Source organism: Parasteatoda tepidariorum, chromosome 1 (assembly GCF_043381705.1).
Source record: "Parasteatoda tepidariorum isolate YZ-2023 chromosome 1, CAS_Ptep_4.0, whole genome shotgun sequence".
NCBI classification, from domain to species: domain Eukaryota; kingdom Metazoa; phylum Arthropoda; class Arachnida; order Araneae; family Theridiidae; genus Parasteatoda; species Parasteatoda tepidariorum.
In genome coordinates, this window is record NC_092204.1 from 103,988,806 (window position 1) to 104,013,045 (window position 24,240).

Here is a 24,240-nt window from a genome sequence, read left to right on the forward strand (position 1 = left end):
ATAAATTTTTTGTGTTATAAACCAACAGAATATAAAACCAAATCTTACAATATTATTCTTGTTGATTTTATCTATTTGAGCAGCACTGCAGGATGCACACTTATCTTTATCACCATTATTTTTGGAGTGGCAACTGGAACATTCCCAAGATGTTTCCCCAGATGAAACCTATAAAATAAATTTATAAATAAATTAGTCCATTACATTAATGGTTTATCCTTATGATATGTTTGTTCTTTTTAAGCTCGAAGATGTACATTATATGGATAATTTTTTTCAAATAAGTGATGTTAATTAAGGATATTTCAGGTTTTCTACAGAAAAAAAAAAAAAAAAAGGGTTTAACATGTTTCAACATAGATTTTGAAGATGTCTTTAAATTATCTTATACCATCTAAGTATTATTTGAAATAAATATTCATTCATTTTTAAACCTATAAAATCATACCTTCAACCACAACTCGTATCATGTGCAAACAAAACATTTTTCAATGAATCTTTTTTTTTTTATTCGTAGTTCAGTTTTTACTATTTAAATATTGCAGTACTGTATCTATGCATTAAGTTAGTTCTTTGGTATTTAAATGAGATTTTTATTGAGCAAAAAGTTTACCTATCATTGCATCACTCACAGCAATCTAAAATGTTTCAGATCTATGCATCATTTGCACATGTTGTAAAAATATGCTCTGATAAAACTGCAAAGCTGATTTCATTAAATTTAAAGAAGTTCTTCAGTTTGTTAAAAGAAAATGAATAAGTGAAGTGAAAAACTGTGGAAAGTTAATTTATTTTCTAAAAATATATTAATAAGTTTTTCAATTGTAATGGGTTATTAGTAGGACTGGGCGATATTAGAAATTATATATCGTGATATATCGTCAGTTTTGCATCGCNCGATATATGCGTTAAATCGATATGTCTCGATACATCGATTTATAGCCCAGTCCTAGTTATTAGAGGTAATTACTAATTATGGGACAATTAAAGAATATACAACGTTATTCTAATTTTAATAATAGGAATAAACTGCAGTAGCAAATTATTTTTCATTCCTTCAGTAATTAATCTCTGATTTTGAAAACTTACTGTCTTTTTTATTCACAAGTATTAAATTTTTTCATACTCTCACTGTTGGAAAATAATACTCTGTGAAAGAGATTCAAAAGCATTTATTTATATATTAATATAGATAATTATATCAATTGTATAATTGTAATAGTATGTAATAGCATTTTAAATCTTGATACGAAATTCTATTTGTCAGTTGTTCGCTATTGGTGATTGGATATTTTGCGCTGACGAGTAAGCTTTGTCGTGTAAAATGTCCAGCCTTAAATAAAATAACCAGATTTTGCCTTGAGTTTGTAATAAAGTGCTTGGAAAACCTTCTAGGCTGAAGGACTTCCAATATTTTTCTTTATTTAATGATAAGTGGATTATACCAGAACCATTGAAATTGCAAGGCAACCCTATGTTAAAGTTATTTCTTTCCTTTCAGGAACCGGCGGGCAAAATTTTTATTTTTTCTGCTACCTTTCAAACTGTTTTTTCATGCCCTTTTTTAAATATACTATAAAAAGTTCACATGCATTATGACAATGTTACTATCAACCAGTTTCTGATGCTTCTCATGATTGGATTAAAAAAGTAAAAAAAAAAAAAAATGAATTTAAGGCAAACAGGATATTAAGTACAGGTAAAAATATAATTATTGAACAAAAATACTCACTGTGGATCCAAACTGGAAGAGAGGATTTGATTTGGAGATTAAAACTGGAGGAATTTTTAATTCTCCTGTTGTTTGCTTCCCAAAAGAAGAAGATAATGGAGAATTTCCAAAGATTGGTTTTTGAGGCATATTACCTACGACAGGAGTAGGGTTTTCAGATGATGAAACGGCAGATTTTGGCGAATTAGTGGCAACTGATTTGGTACCAAATGTAAAAAGGTTGTTTGATGAGCCAAATGAAGGAGCGGGATCACTTGTAGCAATTGTCTTATCTCCAAACTTAAAAGGAACATCAGCAGTTGGTGCTACTTTGTTTTCTGAGCTAATAGATGAAGGTTTGACAGAAGAAAGTGTACCTGTAAATAGATAATTTCAGGGTTCATACAGAGATCAGAAGAAGAAATCCAAGGAGTATCCAAGGAGTCCAAAATTTTAAGGACTTATCAAAAATTTAAAAACTTTGTGTAAAAGATAGTTTTTTTTTAGAAATTAAAAAGCAGTTAAATCTTGTTAAAGTACAGATGTTAAGGATTGACATAAAAACCTACCAATCTTATGTTTTTAAATTTGAATACATAAGAAAATCTAAGGCATTTTATAGCAAGAAATAAAAATCACAGCAAATTATTAATTAAGTTTGCTTGTAGCATGTAAAATTATTTGCTGTTATTTTTCTTCTTCTAACTCTTGTAATTCAATTTTTATTATTTTAAAAGTTTTCTTAAACTGCTAGATTTTGACAGCTAAGTCATATCCAGTGGTGCAAGTGGCTAAACGTGGCTTTAGATCAACAAAAAGGAAATTTTGGAGCAGTGAAACGAAGATTTGGAGCACATGTAATAAAAAGAATTAAAACAAGAATTTAATAACAAGAATTTTTGTTCATCAATAACGTGTCTTATTTTTTTCATTTTTATGAAAGTTCCTGCATTAAAAAATTAAGTTTCTATTTGGTATCTTCCAATGCTGTTAAATATTCTGCTATCCTCAACTTTTCCTCAGATAAGAGGATCTGTTCGCTTTCTATATTCGATATGTCTTTATTACTTAACCCATCTTTAATATTTTTTCAGCTGTGGCTAAGAGATCCTGAGAAGCCTTCCATTTTTTTTTTTGCAAATCAATTTCAGCAGCTTTCAATCTGCTTTCCCCTCAGTTTCAGTGTTTTCACTTTCTTTTTTCTCAACCTCTAATCGAGCAGAATAATTTTTAAATGCAGCACGAGCTACTTTAATCATATCTTTGTCAACTTTAAAGTTATTTAAACTCCCTATTTTGTTGATATGTGACACAACTTGTCTCAAACCATTAATACTATGTGAATTTAAACTTGCCCTATTATCAAGTAGCATTTTGTTCACACTAAAATATCTTTCAACATCGGCATTCCCATGTGGTATGCACTAAACAGATTTAAAAAGCTTTGCTAAGAGAGGATATTTCTCAAATTGATCCATACTTCCGTTTCGACTTAAGACATCCTTGAATTTTTTTTTTTTTTTTTTAAATATACGAAGACTAAGCGAATAATTGATATCACGTTGCTAGTTTACTAGCTTGTTGCCAACCGTGGAAAAATACGCATTAAAAACTATAAAAACAGCAAGATACAATATCAATTCCAACTATCGAGAGTACGAGTTTCCCCACTCCTGAACGGACGTCACTCGATAACGACATGTGACGTCATTGCATTCAACTCCACACGAAAGAAGAGGAAGATTTCACCCGCCCCCAGTGTAAGGGGGCGGGTGAAATAGGANTTTGGAAAAGACCTAAAAATTAATTTAATATAGCCAAAATATTTCTTTAAGAAAAAAAAGAGCTTTTGGCAAAAGCAATTTAAATAAATTCAATATTGCGTGGCTCACACTATTTTCTAAATTAATAATTACTTTATTTAATTCTGTAAAAAGTAATTCAAGACTCTAATTAATCTAACTATTAAAAGTTATCGAGTGTATTTTTCTTTAAAATTTTAATAAATGTTATTGGTAATAGCATATTCAACAAAACATTAACAAGATTAATATTGATCATACTGAATTCATAAAAATATGTAAAAAATTAAGCAAATTAAGAAAGCTTTAATAAATTTTTATTACAAATGTAAATTAGTGAATGGCCCCTAATAAATTTTTATTGAAATTGGTTACTTAGTACAGTATTTCAATAATGAAATGATTAAAAAAAAAAATAATTTTTAAATGCAAATTCAATGTGTATTGAAGCTAAAAAAATTTTGTCAGAAGTAAATTATTATATTGTCACTACACTCAAAATATTTCACAAATCTGTGATAATTAAATTTTTTATATCAATTGTTTTAAATCAAAGATCATTTTTAAATCATTAAGAGATGAATTAAAGTATTTTTGAATGACAAATCTGAAAAACGTCAGATTTTTTGCTGCATTTAAAATATTGAAAGCCCCTCTCTTCAAGCTTGCCTCATAATATTATTAAGTTTTTTCCTTGAACAAATAAAGAGCACAGAAAATTTTGAAAGTAATAATACAATAATAAAATGCAATAAGTAATGCAGTAAATATTTTAAAAAAATCAATTAAGTAAAATCAATGTTTAAATACAATATGCAATTAGTGGATGGTCCCTCAGATAAAAAATTTCGTTTAAGAGACTCAATTAATTTTTATCTTTATTAAATTAAATTAATAAAGGGGAGATGGAAATTTTGAGGTTATGAAGCTTTGCGATTCTTGACTGCTCTGAGGATCAACATGAAAATATGTACTTAGTGAATGGTCCCGTAAATTAATTCAAAGATCATGGTACTAATCTATAAATAGAATAGCGCAAGAAGGCCATTAGCTTGCCATGTACGAAGTTGATAGCACTTATAAGTATGAAATTAACAAGAGAAATAAAATTTTCTCTTGCTATTAAAATTTTGCAATGTTTAGTTGGTCCCCAAAAATTCGAGAGAAGTTTTGGTTCCATTTCAGAGAGTGGAAAATGAAGCCTGAAATTGAGAATATCTTGCAAAATAAAGCAGAGTTGCACATGAATGTGCAAGAATCCTTCCCACTGAATCCAGAGCAACCCACATGGCAGGAGCTTGGTTGCCGCAAAATTGTGACTTCACGATACCCAGGGGAAAATATCCTTTTTGGAGCAATTTAAGCCAACTACTTCAATTTGGGGCATGTAGGAGCAGATTTCCACAATTAGAGCAGATTAGCGCTGCACTTGCACCACTGCATATCATTTAGTTTCCCAGCTTGGACAGCAAATTCATCAGCGGACTTAGTAAGTTCATCTATGCAAAGCAATAATCTAAGGAGTTTCTAAGGACTAATTTGGAAATCTAAGCAGTTCCAAGTCCTTGGAGACTTTTTTTATTTCCAAGGAGTTTCTAAGGAGTATAAGGAGTCTGTACGCACGCTGTAATTTTAAATACTTATGTAGGATTAATCAAAAAATATGTCATATACAATGTTTCAAGGGGGGAAATTTGAGCTTTTAAATTTGAATGAAATAAAAAATATGTTTATCATAAAATTATCTTCTTTCTTTTCAAACAGTGCAGTAGCTTAAGCCAATAAAAATAAACTTTAAAGTAGCAAACAAATCAAATTAAAAATTAGGCTTGATTGAATGTTGAGTTCAAAAGCAGAAAATGTAACAAACTAGCATAAAAGAGTTTTTACATAGAATAATGCTGTTAGATGCTAGATTGCTTTTGAATTACAAAAACTGATGACAGTAAAAAACAACCAACATGAAATTATTAGGAAATTAATCAACACTTCTGCAACTGCACGAATTAGATCACACAATTCACAACTTCAGATATTGTTTGATACTTTCATTTTGTCACTAAAAACAAACCATGTAATTTTAAAATGATGAATCGGTTCTCGCTTTGTGGGATATCTTATAAAAGATTTGAGACATCCCCTAAAAAGTTGTACATTATGTCTTAGAAAAAATAAATAAAGCCGTCGCTAGTTGGTGCATGAGATAATGAGTAATTTACGTTGCACTTTTTTTTTTTTATTGAGGGGGAAACTATTAATTAACTTATTATATTCCATTTTCTTCTAGTAATGTTATGTTGAAATATTTTTAGATAAATTTATATAAAATTCATTAAATTTATTACCTTAAAATTAATTTAAGATAATCTTTCTTTTCTGATGAAAATTTTTCTCTTCGGTGATATTTTTAAAATTTTGTAAAGAATTATTGGACTATACTTTTGTTAAAAATTACTTAATTACTTGATAAAACTGTAAAGAATTTGCCACCAACGTGATTTGCGAACCATGTTTTAAGCTCTCTAAAAGAACAATCTTTCTGCATTTAGTGGTAACAATGTACAGAATGTTATCCAGTCATGATTATGGCATGGGGTGCAAAATATGTCCAATCACAGGAACGAGGTTCAAGGGTTATATAAAGAGTTATACAGTACAGAACCCCCCGCTATCCGGAAAAATAAAAAAACCGGAACGAAATTCAATATATTTTCCCGCCATTTTTTAAAAATTTTTTTTTTTCCTACTAAGATTTTAGGATTTTTCTTTCTTTTTTGAAAGATGTTTATCTTACCATCATTTTGGAAATAATCATTAGTGTATTACTTCATGGTTTTTTCTTCTTTTAAAGATTATTTCCAAATTTTTTTTTCTTTTTTTAGTTGGGTTTAACAATAAAAAAAACGGCTTTTTGTAGCGATTCAGAAAACCGGAAAAATCAGTTATCCGGAATAGCGATGGTCCCGATCGTTTCGGATAATCGGTTCCCTATTGTATATTATAGATAGATACACATATATAGACAATGACTTCCTAATTATTGTTAAATCTTGTTGCTAAATAAAATTATTTGTTTTAACAGCATAAGGAAGATGGGAAAGAAAAAAATTAGTTAAATATTAAAATATACATTTTTCAAGCTCATTTTAACATGATTTTAACTCCTTATGATTAACCTACTATCTAAGCATAAAAATATAATTTCTGTTAATGTGAAATATTACACACAAATAAACTTTGTAGGTCAATTTGTTCATACATTAATAGTTCATGAATCCCTTAAGCTTATGAGTGTCATATTTAATTTAGTTTCATAAATTTTTACTTTTCTAATATATTTTTATTTTATACTGTTTTAACACATATGCTAGTTCATTCAAGAAATCTAATATCAAATTAATTTTTTCTTTGTTAAGGCAAAAATCATAATCAAAAAATCTATAAAAATAATCTTTAATCTAAAAAAAAATAATAATAATTTGAAAAAATTGAATAAAAATAAAAAAAGTTTTGGGGGATATTTTAAACCAAAAATAAAACTTTTTTTTTTTTTTAGTGAGTGGTATTTTTAAACTTTTTTAAGAAATTACTATTGTGAAGAATTGGCTACAAACGTGAACTTCTGTGTTTGTAAAGACAGAGCTCATTCTAGGCAGGGTAAACAGGACGCAGCATCCTGCTGCCCTTTTAGTCAAAGAAATCCACCCTGTTGCCCCTGAAGTAAATTAGCGCCCTGATATAATAGACTCTATACCCTTTTTGCGCTTTCTTTCCTCAATCCTTCTTTGTTTTTTCCCCAAACTCTACTATGGATTTCTTAAAACGTTGAACTTCTGGGTTTGTAAAGACAGAGCTCATTCTAGGCAGGGTAAACAGGACGCAGCATCCTGCTGCCCTTTTAGTCAAAGAAATCCACCCTGTTGCCCCTGAAGTAAATTAGCGCCCTGATATAATAGACTCTATACCCTTTTTGCGCTTTCTTTCCTCAATCCTTCTTTGTTTTTTCCCCAAACTCTACTATGGATTTCTTAAAACGTTTGTTATTTTCAACTCTTTTTATTTAATTTGTCATTGCTGTCAATATATGGGATTTATATGGGAAAGGAAAAATAGCCATCATACCCCCTTGTTGCACTTGTCTTTGAAAGTTTGCAGTTACTTCCACTATCATTAAATCATAATTTTTATTAATCATTTAAATTATTAAATCATAACTACAGACACTTAAAAACATACATTTTAAATAAATTACTAAACTAAATAGCCCATTAACTCAATATATATGTTAATTTATTAATAAAAATTAGTAATTAATATGATTGCTTTGCTACTTTTAGTAACATGAAGAAAAAAAATCTTTTACTAATTGACAATGTTTTTTGATAGAACATGTAAAGCCCATAGAAAGAAATTATTGCCTTTTTAGAATAATAATGCCCTTTTTTTAAACTTTTGCACCCTGCCTAGAATGAGCTCTGTGTAAAGAACCATATTAATAAACACGTTAATTACAAATTAACTTTGATGAAAAATGATCAAATGCACAGCACACAAGATAAAATAGCTCCCATGAGATGGATTTTCTACTTGAACCCAAGCAACCCTTACTGTAAATCACATGTGAACAACGCCCTTCATTGATATTGTTTTTGTATTTTCAAGAGTTATCAGAAGATGGCCACGCAAATTATAGGTGGGAAAATAACTTCCCATCGTCATTATAAAAATTATCAAAGTTGGTTGGGGGTACACTTTCCAAGGCCTTATACAGGGTTAATACAAATTTAAGATATTTCATTCAATTATGTTGAACTACTGTTCTCCATTCTCAATTTTATCAATATTACTTTTCCTTCTCGATTTGATTTAAATTTTTGAAACTAAAGTAACACTAAAATTATATTAATTTAAAAACTTAAAAATCAAATTTCCTACGGATTGAAATTGTTCTTTTCCTGTACCTTTCTCAAAAATAAAATATTTTTAATATTTATTAACTATTTCATATTATAACCGTCGTTGAACAGCTGACCCAATTTAGGGTTTACGACTACTAATGTTCACCTATGTAGCCTTGTCATTTTGAACCCAATCTAGAATACAAGGGAACTCCTGGATCAAGTACTGAGAGTAGAGGAGTTTTTGATGGAACTAACCCAAATTTGAGTTACATGGAGAGAAAAACCACGAAGATCCCCCACTTTTAGCCTAATTTCAAGGGGACTCAAACACACGATCAGTCTTCCACTGACGATATTTTATTTTAGCAATGTGGTCGGTACGAGAAGGGTACATAACTCATATATTGTTCCTATTTCCTTACCAGAACCAAAAGTACAGGTTGAAGTTGAGGCTGGTGTTACTGATACAGATGATGCGGTTGGCTCACTCGTATTTAAAGTAAAACCATCAGAAACAGGTTTAACTGTAGTACTAAGTGTAAATCCAGTAGTTGTAGCAGAAGTTGAAGAAGATGCAGTGGTAGTATTTAACAAAAATCCAGAACTCACAGCACTATTTAAAGGTGAATTGAAATTTAAGGTAGCATTAGACTTTGCTTCATTAGTTCCCTTAAATGAGAAACCTGGAGAAAACATTTACATTAATATGATTTACACTCATAAGCATAAATTTCATTTGATAACTTGATTTTTTTTATTTGTAATGTCAAATATTAGATTTGGTGAGCAAAAACATACAATAGAATGAGAATGAAAACATGGAAAAGTTTCACAAAAAAAAAAATCGAATTTTATGTAATTTACGTNAAAAGAGGGGGGGGGGATTGTGAGCCCAACCCAAAAATCCTTTATAAATTTAAATCATTAATATTTTTAAAACAAATATAAATGCCAAGCATAAATTCTAGCTCCAATATTTTTAAATAAAATATACAAGAATTTTTATACACAAATGTGATTGATGATTTCTTGAAACTTTTGTACCTTGAATTTCCAGAAACTTCCTGATCTAGGTTGGCAAAAAAATACAGATTTTTGCTGGAGCACAATTATCTCTGATAAAATAATTATAATAGATGTCAGAATTTTTAACTTGAATCTCAATAACTGTTTAGTGTTACATACAATTCTAAGACTGGTAATTTTTCACGTATGATATATTTCCAGGTTTTTACCCAACTAATTCCTGCTTTTTAGGAAATTCCAGGTTTTCCCAGTTTACCCTGATCCCTGTATAATGAAAGATTTTTCCTAAGCTTTGCTTCTGAATATTTCAAACTGTTTTTTATAAATCATAGATTTCTCTCTAAAATATTATAATTCTTTGCCACCACACTTCTACATTCAATTAGAACAGGCTAGAACAATTAATATAGTAATTGCATCACTAAAGTACAAATTAAAAAATCAGTTTAATTTTCTAAAACAAACAGAGAATTAGTTACCAGAAAGGTTGCTTTTATTTGGACGCAGTGTTTCACAAGCCACACATTTTTGTTTATCCATTTCATTTCTCACTAAACAAGCATCACACTCCCACGTGGAAGAAATTTGAGGAACCTGAAGAAACATTTTAACAACAAAAATTGGGAAATTAGTACAGTGCTTAGAAATACAACAGGCTGAAATTATAACAAGGTTGATAAACTACTTCAATACTTATTAGTTACAAAGTCATTTCTCTGCAGTTTAAAAAATTCTTCACTTCCTGTAGTAATATTAAATGCATAATTAAGTATTCTTTTTAAACAATATAACTCACATCAATTTGCATGATTGAATGAGGTAATGGAAGGATTAATTAAAACTTAATTATCAAACAATTAAGTTTGCCTTTATTTCAATGACATGAGTTTGGCACAACCAATTACAAATCAATCAATCAATTACAATATTAAATCATTTACATTAATGAATGCAAAAAATATAGCCCTTTGTACACATTGGAAAAATGTACCAGAAAATAAAGAACAGTCTAAGAATATTGAACATTTATAGTTTTCAAAACATTTCCATAAAAATTGCCTATAAATAGAAGGCAGAAGTTAGAAGTTTTTGGCACTGGTGTTGTTGCGGCAAACACTAACTCCAATTAGTTTGCGCCACCAAAAGTATTCAGAATATGTAGGTTACTCTAAGTATGGCAAGAGAAAAAAGAGAGAACTGGAAATATCGTTGAATTGGCTTCTTAAAATATCTTTGGAACGCTGTGTTTTGTTTTGTTTTTTGTTGTTTTTTATTTAAAATAAATGTTTTGTTTTGCCTGTTTTTAAACGTTATCAATCAATAGACAAGATGCCTCTCACAAACACAGTCAATCCGGTTAGGAACGACAGGTGTATTAGTAACCAAAATAATTATCTCGAAATAATAGTATACATATATTAAGCTTTTATACAAATTAACTTTAAACAGCATTAATTATTTTTTTCACGAAAAATAGATGAAGTGCATAATTGAAGAAAACCCATAAATGATAATTCCTCCTTCTAGAATAAAATGTTATAATGGTTTGGTATCTCTCTTAAGTATAGCTAAATCAGATTTCTTTTAAAAAATGATTTCATGCCAAAAAATTTAAGTCTTTTGTCCAAAAAAATGGTCACAAGTAGTTTCCAGCACCTTGGTTGAATTTCAAATGGAATTATTGAACAAAATCAGTCTAGAATACCTTTCAGATGATATATCAAGATATTGCCTTTCAATACAAAAGTAAAAAGTCTATATAGAGAAGACTCCTTTAAAATCAGAAATTTATGCTTTTACATAGTACATAGAAAACTTCTTATACAAAAAATAAGGACCCTTTAAGAGAATTACCTGAGAATATAGAATTTTTAAACCAAATGATAAAAAGATAAATTATAGCATTTTGAAATGACAAATGCACATCATATAAGATTTTGTACTACAGCTCAATTTTTAAATGGGAAAAGGTCCTCACTCCATGTTTTTAAAATCTTGATTATAAAAATTATTGAGTTTTTATCACAAGATAGCTCAAGAATACTGGAAAGTTTAATAGCAAATCCAGTAAAATAAGACAATAAAAAGAGTAAAATATTTTATGCATTTAGTGGACAGTCCCTAAGATATAACTTCTGTGATTAAAAAATATCTATTCCCATCTTTACTGAACTAAACAAATAAAAAGATACAAATTTTAGAAATGAAGTTATGGTAGACAACTCTACATCCACATGAAAATACTTAATTAGTGAATGATCCCTCAGAAAAGTTTAAGAATAGTTGTACTAATTAACTGATCTAGGATTGTGCTATTTTGTTTAAACAGATCAGTGCTAGAACGTCATCGGCCTGCCCATGACAAAGACGATGTCGTTTCACCGAAGAGATTTTTTTTTTTAAAAAAATCAAAAATAAGCACCTTTAAGAATGCACCCTGTTTTATAATCAATTCTTATGTAAGTGAAGCTGGGTTTGAAGGTGTAAGGCTGATCTACTAAGAACCAAGAGTATACAGAATTACAATAAAAAGGAGACAATTCTTTAATACTCACTTTGGATAATCCACTAAAATTAAAGCCAGATTGACTACTTGATGACGCTGGTATACTAGCGCATCCAAAAGCTGAATTTGAGCTAGAATTTATTGACCTTGATTCTTTGTTGGAACTGCCACCTTCATAAAAATAGAAGCGTGCAAATTGTAACATGATTCTATTTATTGATATACATATCATTAGGCAGAAAAAAAAGAACAGCAAATATATTAAAATACTTATTCTGTTTAACAATACACATTCATCATTTAACAGTAAAGAGCTAACAATTGTTAAAAATAATAAATAAAAAAATGTTTTTACTATAGTAAATATTAATAAAACATCTAATTAGTGAAATGCTTAAACAAGGGCTTTACTTTAATATATTGTGTTAGTTTTAATAGAAAACACATAAATTAATAATAATAAAATGAAGATTTTGTCCATGCATCCCTCTTTTAACTTCAGAACCATTTGCGATAGTAGTGTTTAGAAATTGGAGCATTGATTTAAAGGAGAAATTTCCACCCCCAATCCTAAAAGCATGCTAAAAAATTTCATTTCAATTCTACATCGTTCATAAACGCCAATTAAAAGATATAATTTTTTTATTAGTTGATTTAAATGAAACTATTAAATGATTTTGTTTTAACAAGTATTTTCATAGTTAGTATTAATGTCTGCCATCATTAATAAAAAATGGAACTCATTGCACATTCTTTAATATTAAATAATGTTATTATGCCAGATAACTTAAAATGGTAGAATAGATAGACAATGCCAAATTAATATTTTGAATGTTATTGGAAACTACATGTTTATTTTATAGCTATACATTGACCCGGAGGAAGTCGGCCACCAAAAGTGGGTTTTCTAGAATGTCCCTCTTGTCCAGTCCAAGATATGTTGGGGAGAAGCCTGCATGTTGTGGCACCTGGGGCAGTTTGGGAAGATTTTAACACTACCCTCGAAAGAAAGAGACTTAAGGTGGCCCCAGGCAAGGGCCGTCTGATTTTTGCGGTTGCACCGAATGTTGAGTGCACCTCCTGGACGGGTGCTCTGATACCAGTGATATTTGAGGGGTATGAGCCAATATGGTATATAAATAAGGTATATGGTAAAAAGAAAAATTGATGGAAACTAGGACTAATTTTTTTAAAAGAAATGTTAAAGAATGCCATACTATTATTGAAGCAAATGATGCTTGCTAAATATTGCTAATAGCAACATTTGAAATTCAAGAAAAAAAAAGGAATTTAAACACGAAATCGTTAAAGAAATGGCAGATTCATTAGGTAAAGCTAAAAAAATTGCCATACTATTATTGACAACAATGATGCTCATTTAGTTTTGGTAATAGGTTTTAATTGAAATAAAAACATAAGCTAGACATTCAAATGCAAAAATAATGGAAGTATTAATTTGTAGGAAAAACGTGAAAAATCACCATACTATTATTGACGTCAAAGATGCTAAATTAGTATTGGTACTAGGCCCAGTTTTAATAGGCAACAAATATAGGTACATAGTATTATATTAGTACATTTGGTACCCATTAAAACTGGATCAATACTGCACAGTTTTAACACAGAGACTGTATGAAAAGTTTTTTTACAGCTCCTTCAAATTGAATAAAATAGGTGAAATTACAATCAATTTTTACAACCATGAGTTATTCTCTAGCATCATGCTAAATAATACTTAATACAGTTAATCTTTACTTTAATGGGATAAACTACCAGAAATGGGTTTTGCCTAATCTAAGAGCTCTAAGCCACCAGAAAAAACAAAACAATAAAAAAAGAAAATAAATTATGTTAATCCTGCTTGTTATGATGGTGTGCATCTTTCAGACTCGATCGTCAATTTGTAATGCTGTCCAATACTGATTTATTATTTAATTTTCCTTTTCCCTTGGTATGTAGAACAGGTTTTCAAATTCTTAAAAAAAATCCTAGTTATTCAATTTTTTATTAATCAAGTTTATTTAGCCCATAGTATTATCTTCTTCTAAACTGCTTTGAGTTAATCAATATGAAAACAACCAATGAAACTTAATCAGAGTGAGTAGTCAAATTTTCAACAAAAATAAGCACTTTTTAAGCACTCAACTATTCCAAAGCATCTAAAAAAAATCATAATAAGTATATGCACACTAATAAATAAAAAAAATCTCTTTATCGTTGAAACTTCTTCATATATATGCATTTACAAAATTCAAAATAATTATCAAATACTTTACATGATCATGATGAAATAACTAGTTTCTGACAACAAAAAAAACTCTTTTCTTTATTATATTAACCACCATAAAAACAATTTATCCATAATTTTAAACATATCCAATATTCAGTGAGTCATTCTATTTTTAAAATTAAAAATTACTTTATGTAAAAAAATCCCTTTTATTTCAAAATTATAATTAGTTTAATTAATTAAAAACATTATTAAGCAATTTATAAAAGCATATTAAAAACATTAACAAAATTATTATTATTGATCACACTGAATTTATAAAGATAAGTAAAGAATTAAGCAAAGTATGTAAACTTTAATAAATTCATATTGCTAATGTAAAGTAGACCCTTATAAAATTTCTATTAAAAATTGTTACTTGGTTGAGTTTTTCTTCAATGAAATTATTTTTAAAAAACTTCAATAATTTTGAAATGTAAATAATGAGTAAGCTAAACATTTTTGTCAACAGTAAATTATTATATGGTCCCGACACTCATTTTTAACAAATCAGAGATTATTGAAATCTTTACTTCTATTACCTTTAAATCAAACCATTGAACCATTTTGGAATGACAAATCTGAATAATATAGGATTTTTTGCTGCCTTTCAAATAGAGAAAACCCTTTCCTACATTTTTTTTAAATCTTACCACTAAAAATGATTATAATAATCTAAGCACATTTAGCGAAGTAAAAAATATGTATATAAATCTTAATCAAGAGAAGATTTCGTTAAACCATTATTTATAATTAATTAAACTATAAACACTCAACATACTGCACTGCTGGCTACAGCACTATCTGTTGAGAAATAAGAAAAGTATTCAGAGCCGTTTTATCCATTAGGCACTGTAGGCAACTGCCTAGGGGCCCTGTGCTACAGAGAAAAAAATTGACAATGTTTCTTAAACAGTAAAAATTTAATTCGAAATTTCATTGATGATTATCTTGCTCTGTACATTACATTGGCCGTATTTTAGTACATTTCTGAATGCATTCCAAATTAGATATTAATATTAATGTAGTTAGTTCATATATAATGCAGTAATATAATCACAAGCAATTTTATAGCAGTAATTTTAACGCCGACTAATCAGATGACTTTACAGCAAGAGCAGCTTTTTTAACACAACATGCTTGAAAAACGCGCAAAATTCTACATTGTGAATGCACACTTACTGTTCTGGTACCTACCATAGGTATGTATATTCTATGGCCAAGCTACCAAAGAGTATGTAAAAATAAGGTTGGCAGTACTGGTTCTTTCGTCGCATGACTGGGGAATTCCCCGATCCGCTAAATACATACGTTGTATTGTGTCATAGACAACATTTTTGAAACATTTTTAATGTAATCGTTGAATTTTCACTTCGTGCAATTTGTTTGCGAGTTTTACGGCTGTGAATGAAAAGAGAGTTTTACAGTTTGTGTTTCAAAACTTACGAATTTAGAGCTAAGTATTGGATATTTATTTATAAAGACTGCAGAAGTGCTACGGACTTCGAGAAAATCGGTGAAACGACGAGTAAAAATCCGTGTAGTGTAAACTGAAGTTAAAATTACTATACGTAAGTTTTATTATTTTTTACATATTTTATTACCCAATACAGGACTTGACAAATGTGAAGTGCCGTTTTATTATTCAATTACTTACATATTTTATTTAATTTCAACGTTATCAAATATTATTAGTTTCGGTGTTTATTAAGCAGGAAATTCAATATGTTTGAGCTGCTAAGGTGAAAATTTCATTTCTGTTTTAAACCGAAAGATTATTTTTTTCAGGAACAAAATGTCGGAGGTACCCGTAAAGGAAAAAAAACCCAAAGTGGTTCAGAAAAACGTAAAAAGCGGCAAGAGCAACAAAATAAACTTAATGAACAATTGAAGAAGACACAAAACCTTTTCAAACTCGGATTTAGTCGCGAATCAAAGGAAAAAATATATTAGGAAGTTAGAAGACGGTAGGGGTGGGGGCCCGAGACGAGCATTGCCTAGGGGCCGCGACATGCATAAGCCGTCCCTGGAAGTATTTTCGCCTTAATTTTTTTTTATACAGACAAATTTGAGAATATACTGGTACGTCTTTGTTAAAAAAGCAGGAGGCTTGGCAGGTATGTAAAGCATGTAACTGGAAGGGGATAATACATTTCAGTTCATGATGCGATACATTAAGGTTATACGAGTTTTGCGTTAAGTGTTAAAAGTACATGTGCATTAACCTGCGTGTTCTTTATATATGTGTACATTCAGGCAAAAAATTAATCTACCATTTGGAAAAGCTTTCGGAACAAAACTAATTTCAGATTTAAAATCTCCACACCCAAATTAGGTAAAACCAAGCACTTGTATAAATGCAACAAAAAAGTTGTCCCCCAGTGTAACTGTTTTTGACTATTTCAAATCTTAAAATGTATGTCTCAGGATTGGACGCCTCTATTATACACATCAATTACCAATCAAGAAAAGTAATTACCAGTGATTTTTCCCTTAGATGGACAAGGTGCTTCACAACATGCACACTTTTCCTTGGTTGCAGGATTAGAAACCCAGCATTCACTGCAAGCCCAGGTCGATGCAGAATTGGCAGTAGCAGTTCCGAACCCAGCGGTTGAAAGAGGAAGAACAGAAGAAACGGGTTTTTGTAACTCATCATTTGAAGGTGTTTTAGGAGAAGATGGTTTAAAAGGTAACATTGTAGCTGTAGAGAATGTCTTTGAAGCATTAGATAAAACCTCCTTGGGATTTTCACAACACTGGCATTTAGTCACAGAATCAGGATTATTCACCCAACAAGCACTGCACTTCCAAGTACTTTCTACAGACTTTGAGTTGAAATTAAGCTTACATTGTGTATTAGAATTGGTAGATACAGTCACAATTGGATTTTCAAGTTCAATTGGATTGGAAAAGGTGAAGGTGTTTGCTGGTTGGTTTTTATTTACATCAGGTTGACTCAAAAAAGATGAAGATAACTGAAACATAAAACATTTATGAAATGCAGTCAATAAACCAGCAATTAATAGGTGTAAATATATAGAGAGAAAGAAATCACATTTCCACCTTTCAGAAGAGAAAACTTTTCATAGAAAGATTCTGTTTTACCACAAGTAAGTATTTTACGCACAAACCATTTTATGCAAGTCCTTAAAAATTATTCACTTAAATTGATATAAACAAAAACACTAATTTGCCTATTAAAACTTATTAGAAATATGTTTTAAAAGACAAACCACTAGACAATAGGTCTTAAGATAGGTTGAATAACTAGATAACAGGATTTTATAGACAAACTACAAACGCAGGAAAAAAGATAAGATTAAAAAAAGATTAGATGAAAAAAAGATTTTATGCCTGTTGAAGTTTTTAAAAGTGACAGTAATACCATTGAAATCAATATATTTTTAATAAGGAAAGTATTGGTAATCATCACTTAAAATAAAGTGCCAGATGTTTTTGGAAATAAAGTCTCAATGTATTTAAAGTAAAATTTAGAAGAAAAAAATTTTTGAACAGATTTGCAATAAAAGAATTACCATATTATTCTAACATAAAAGATTTTAAAACAATTTATTTTGACAGAATACCTTAAACAAATTAATTTAACTGTAAAGGATTATTATATCATATCTTGTACTTGTACATTTATGAAAAGTGAAGTAAATTGTATTTGCAGGGTTGCCACAGTAAAAAATGAACAAAAATAGTTGCTTTTAGTAGCCTCAAACATTAAAAATAGTTGCCTAAAACTATGAAAATAGTTGCCTGAACAGGAACAAAAATTGACAAAAATATTAGCAAAATAATTGAAATTATAGCTTAATTGTCAAATACTATTATTAGGACTGGGTGATGTTAGAAATTTTAAATCGTGATACATCGTCAGTTAGACATGTCTGATATAGTGATGTATCGCAATTTAGCATATGTTCAAAAATTACCTGTGGGAAATCTTTAAATCAATCAAAAATAAATAAAAAAGGAATAAATCTAGTACAAAAGAAAATATTAATTCTAAAAATATTCTACTATGAAAAAAACATTGCTTAGCTTTTTCAATTAAATTAATAAAGAAGTCAAAGTAAAAGCAAACCCAAGCTTTATTTCATTTTTCTTAAATTAAAAATGATTTAAGATTTATTGGTTTAAAAATAATAATACTGTAACAAATTATTTTACGTACATGCATTAAAAATTAAAAGAAAAAATAATATTATTTAAAATAATAAAAAGCAGTATTAACTAATGGTCAAATTCTGTACTTAATAAATGTAAAAATATTTTTACTTATTTATTATTATTTTCATTTTTTTAAATAAAATTGACTAAGGATTTATTTGTTTAAAAATGATACTGATTATCGAACAAATTATAAAACAAACAAATATTGAAAAAATTTTAAAAAATACTTTAAGTACTAATGTTAAATTATTAAAAACGTCAAAACATTATCACAAACAAAGTCACTACATCGGCCTACTGATATATGTGTTTAATCGATATTTCGCGATACATCGATTTATCGCCCAGTCTTAACTATGCTCCAATTAAATAAAAGTTTTGTACAAATATAAAAGGTATACATATTAGAAAATAGGTACCTAAATAAAAGTCGAATTACAATAAAATAGGAATGTTAATAGAAGGAAAAAACAATTAAAAATTACAAAACTGCCCCTCAGAGAGAACATATAACAAGTACTTTATTAAATCCAATGGAAATTTAAATTTTTGGCTCTTTGGACATAAATGATTGTATGAAAGTTTGCTTCCTTTTATTCAATCACTCATAAGTAAAGTCCATTTTTGCGAAAAAACTTCGCCAAGAGTAAAAAAATCTCCTAATAGTAACCTATTCCTGAAAACAGTTGCTTTTTTGCCTTTAAAGTTTGCTTTCTTTTATTAATGTTCTGAAAAGTAACGTTCATTTTTGCGAAAAAAAATTCGCCAAGAGTAAAATTCAATAAATATTTTAAAAACAATAAATTTGAAAAGAATTATAATTTGACCTTTAAAATTTAAAGGTACCAAATAAAATATCAACTATAAATATTTACTAATCAAAGCAATTATTACAGGAAAATCAAATAGTGAGAGAAGAGTAAGCCAGAAAGTGATATTTATAAAGCAAAAAAATATGACATTAAAATAATTTCATACCTTAAACTAATTTTAAAAAATATGCTTACATTACTAATTACAGGGAGTGTTGGATTTGACAACTCAGAATTTGGTACAAGTTCAATAGGATTAGAAAATGTGAAGTTCTTTCCTTTATTTGAAGAATCACAAGTATTTTTGACTGTAGTTTGTCCAAATGAAATGGTCGGCAGTGTAGTAATAGGTAATGTGATTTCTGGCAAGTCTGTAGGATCAGGGATTGTATCTATATACTGAAATAGAAAATTTTAATTAATAAAATAATCTGAGGCTGCTAAATTAGGTGAGTATTTGATTCATAATTTTGAATAAAGGCATATATTTACTAGTTACTAAAAAATTATTAGTAAAACATGCTAAAATAAAAACAATTTTAATTTTCAAAATAAACATAAAACCAATTTTAGTGAAACTTAAGTCACATGTATCAGTCATTGAGGATGACAAAGATTTAATGATTTTTGTAAAAAAAAAACATTTATGCAAAAGGGAAAATATTTAATTACATCACTCATCCTTGATTCCATCTCATTGGCATTAAACTTATTTTTTGCTGCAGGCTGGTGCTGTTGATGTAATTTGTTTCTCATTTTGCCACCACCACTTGGGAGTGAACTGAAATTAAAAAATCATTAATTAAAATGAGTCATAATCATTAAAATCATAATCATTAATCACAATTAAAAAATCATTTCATTAGAATTAAAGAAAAAGGCATAGAAATTTAAGAAAAACAACAATTGAATAGAAATTGAACATTTCAAAAAATCAATATCAATATTCATAATTGACTTCTTCAAAATACTCAATGTTAAAAAATTTCTGCTATCAACAACTCCTGGGATTGCAATTGGAAAATTTTTAATGAGGAAAAATACAATTTACACTTATTAGTGTAATTTCTCATAAAAGCAAAAATTTCATTCTAAACACCGAAATACTTTATTAAATTAAAAAGGAATGAATTTTAGAAAATTCTTAACAATCAAAATGCTTAATACATACACCTTTCAGTTAAGTAATATTTTGATACATTTCGGATTTTAATGATCATACATTCATTTTATTTCAAAACATTAGTATAACTTACAAAAAATTGATTCACTCTTTCAATATTTGTGGATAAAAATTAATTTACAGTAAAATATGGATTAAATGTAGTCCCTCCCCCTGAATGCTGTGGAAAACTCATTTTTTCGTGGAGAATGTGGGTATTGAAAGAAGGGGTGGGTATTGAAAGAAATGCGGGTATTGAGAAGGGGTGGTATTGAAAATTACTTATTAGAATCAGTAAAATTACAAAATCAACAGATTTGATGTGATGCATGTCAAAAATATTAATAATCATAGTTATAGGAAATACTAACAATGCATAAAACTAAGTAATTTTACTTAATAAATTGAAAAATAACTACAATAGATGTCCAAAATATAAATTTTAATTAACTTTTAGTAATAATAATAATACTAAAAGACTCTCTGCTTGTTAGACCCACTGGAACAAGAAAGAGGGGAAGACCACAGTTGATATCGGTTGACTCGGTAGAATTTGATTATCTTGCACTTAATGAAAATAATTGGTGATCAAAGATAAATCGGAAGTCGTCATGGAGAAATCTTCAGAGGAAGGCATTGGCTCACATTGGGCTATCTCGCCAACTATGATGATGATGAATTACATTTATTATCTATTTGATTTTATGAAAAACGTTGTCATGATCACACGTGCAATTAACAAATAAAGAAAAATAAAACTACAAATTTTACTAAAAAAATTTAATCAGAATCTTCCAAACAATAAAAAAAAAAGTCAGAATCATGATAAAAAATGATGTCTTAACACTCGTCTTAAAATCATCTGTTTCCTGGTTTGTGATATTTACACTACTAAACAGGAATGAAACAAACCATCTTAGATTTTTATCAAAAAAGCAAGCAAAACTAAGCATCTTTGAGCTGCACAAGTTTACACTTATCCCCCTGAATATTTCTAAGAATGCAAAACCCACTTTTGTCCTTCAGGATTCCTTTTTAACAACCTTTTTCCTTCCTATTCAGAATTAATCTTCCTATGAGGGGATGTCATTTCCATTTCTTTTTGACCCAGGTGTGATAAAATAATGTCAATTTGCAAAAGTGGATAATGAAAGGAAATTTTATGCAGTAAATATCTCTTGTTTAAGCTTGTTACAAATTGATTGAGTTAGTTCTGTATAATACGGTATTGTAAAAATTCTGAAATCTGCAGTATGTTTGTAAGATTATCAACATTTATAAATAACCAATCTATAAATTCTGATAATGGTAAAGTAAGAATTTGTCAAATATGCAATTGGAATATAAAATGCATTAACATTTAGCTTTTTAAGTTAAGGGGGGGGGGAGGACAAGTGTTATATACTTACGGCATTTCTGGTGAACTCTGAAGAATTTGAGGCAATACATTTAATATAGAGCTAGTCTTTTCACTAAGTAAAGTAGGAGAGTCCTAAAACAAAACATTAAATTGCTGTATAATAATCAAAATAAAAAGAAGACTAGAAATCAAGATGATTCGTCATTATATTTGAAGTGATAGCTCTGCTTTAAACTTATATTTATGTTTATAACAATTTAAAATATTTTCTGATTGCTAAAATATTTCTACAAATATACATATCATTTAAGATACAGATGAAATGATTATTCTTTAAAATCTTAGAAATGTAATAATTGAGCTAAGAGACCAAAATTGAAATTTAATAGATTTTAAATAAATTTAGCAGATTTTTGAAAAGTAAAAATTTTTTAAATGTGCAGCATTGTAGACATTCTTTTTTTACAATGATTAGTTACAATTTAAATACTTTGGGCATATTATTATTTGGATGCCAAGCTCCCAGCGTCAATGTATATCAACATTGCCAACTCTTGAAACGACACTGTGCAGTCAGCTTAATGATTGCCTTCTTAAATTGTGTGATATGAGGAAAACAAAGCGTAATAAAAGCACTATTGTTTTGTTTCTATTCTATTGTTTGTAAAAACTATTCTGTTGTTTGTGAGAGTTGCATCATATTTAAATAATACTTTCTGCTCACATTTAAAGAAACTGATGAAAGATTAATACATATTGTTTCTCACTTGCAGACAATTTTCTTCTACTGCAAAACAAAAGTAAAAATTCTTTATCTGATTTGTTAAGGGCATGGCAGCATAAGACGTGCCACTTTTAGTGGTCCAATCAAATCTAATGCTCTTGCAACGTCATATAGTTGTTTCTTTTTCAAGAAAGAATGATATTCTTATTTATCAAAATACATTGCCATATCTAGGATTCCAGTAAGACTATAGAAATATAACCTTTTTTTAATAAATCGCAATATATCGTAATATATCGATCGTATATGATATTTTGTAGGGATTCTGCTACATTTTAGAATTTCAAATCCATGAGATTCAATGAATAATTCCAAGAATTTTTCATGACTTACCGAAATTACTACTTTCTCTGACAAAAACATAATTTAAAAAAGCATTATAATAACATTAATTGAAATGATAGTTATAACCAAAATTGTCATACTCTGCCTCTTCATATTTATTGATTTTAAACTTAAAAAACAGAGTAAAGAAAGAGTTGAAACAATATGATAGCTAAAAAAAATACAAAAGCAAATAACTAACTACAGTCAGATTTATGAGGTTATTTAAACCTGTTTTATTTCTTCTTAAAAGTAAGTGTAATATAAAAAGCCTAAACTAGAATTTTAAATTGATAAAATAAAAATAATAAATAGATATAAAAATTCTGAAATCATGGAAAGTTGAAAGATAACTCGCTCTAGAAATGATGTTCTTGCTTTCATTTTTTGAAAGAACACCATAATTTTTAAAGAACAGGATAAAAACATTTTATATTTTAATAAAATATGACTATGAGTAGGGATTTTGTTAAAAATTTGGATATTCGAAACCATGTGAAATTAAGAGGGTTGGGGGTAAATTCCATTTTAAAAATTAGATTTTCAGCAACCTAAATCCATGCCTTTGTATGATTTTTTTTTAAAAAAATAGTTAAAATCATGACATTTCAAGACAAATTTTGTTCAATACCGAAATCCATGACTTTTCAGGTGCGCAGATACCCTGTATATATTGCAGTATTTATCTATCGATATATCTATAGATTAAAAGATAGCACGAATTAAATTTCTGTCTGATGTGTCTAACTCTTAAATTGTTTAGAAAGCATATTTATATAATTTGATGACTAAATAAAACGAAACTATAAGCAGTCGCAGATGATTACTTAAATCATTGACAATGATCTTTTCTTAATTTCAGGGATGAGATTAGCCAAAAGGCAAAAAAGCTGAATTTTCATGCAAGTAAATCTTACGTGCGTGCAATCGTTTAAAAATAAATTCCAGACTATTTAAGATATATGCTCATATAAGACTATGTGCTATTTGATTAAGACTATGCGATGATTTAAATTTAATTATGTACTAATTTATTAATAAATGAATAATTACATCGACACTTAATATTTAGAAAAAATAAAATTACAAATTGAAAAAATAAAGCTGGAAATTACATTTTTCTTCAGTCATAAAAGAGTCAATTATTACTGCCTAGTTCAGCACACTAAACTACTGAGTACATACATTAACATTTCATTTTTTTTAATAAATACTATTTAATGATTTATAGCAAAAATATCAGTAACATATTCTTATCCAGTTTCGCTGATGTTGTAATGCCCATATATACCAAAAATCGTCAATAAAACAACTGCCACCTTTATAGTAACTAATTCAAGAAAAAAAGAATTCTTAAAAGAATAAAGGATTTTAAAATCATGTGAATATGAACCCCAA

The 24,240-nt window shown here is 28.6% G+C and overlaps 1 protein-coding gene across 5 annotated transcripts in view; it reads right to left on the reverse strand.

The window, feature by feature from the left end:
• The window catches only part of LOC107449794 (nuclear pore complex protein Nup153), a 64,272-nt gene that overhangs the window by 21,915 nt on the left and 18,117 nt on the right, over nucleotides 1-24,240 (reverse strand). For 4 of the 5 annotated variants that reach the window (XM_016065459.4, XM_016065467.4, XM_016065455.4 and 1 more), the window contains 9 exons: nucleotides 21,784-21,866; nucleotides 19,885-19,993; nucleotides 19,408-19,611; nucleotides 16,695-17,193; nucleotides 11,996-12,117; nucleotides 9,920-10,034; nucleotides 8,837-9,097; nucleotides 1,733-2,088; nucleotides 49-168 (listed from right to left, as the gene is read on the reverse strand). In XM_016065459.4, the coding sequence (XP_015920945.2) occupies nucleotides 49-168; nucleotides 1,733-2,088; nucleotides 8,837-9,097; nucleotides 9,920-10,034; nucleotides 11,996-12,117; nucleotides 16,695-17,193; nucleotides 19,408-19,611; nucleotides 19,885-19,993; nucleotides 21,784-21,866 (1,869 nt within the window). The remainder of the gene's footprint in view (nucleotides 1-48; nucleotides 169-1,732; nucleotides 2,089-8,836; nucleotides 9,098-9,919; nucleotides 10,035-11,995; nucleotides 12,118-16,694; nucleotides 17,194-19,407; nucleotides 19,612-19,884; nucleotides 19,994-21,783; nucleotides 21,867-24,240) is intronic. The other variant, XM_071184567.1, reaches the window with a different exon arrangement.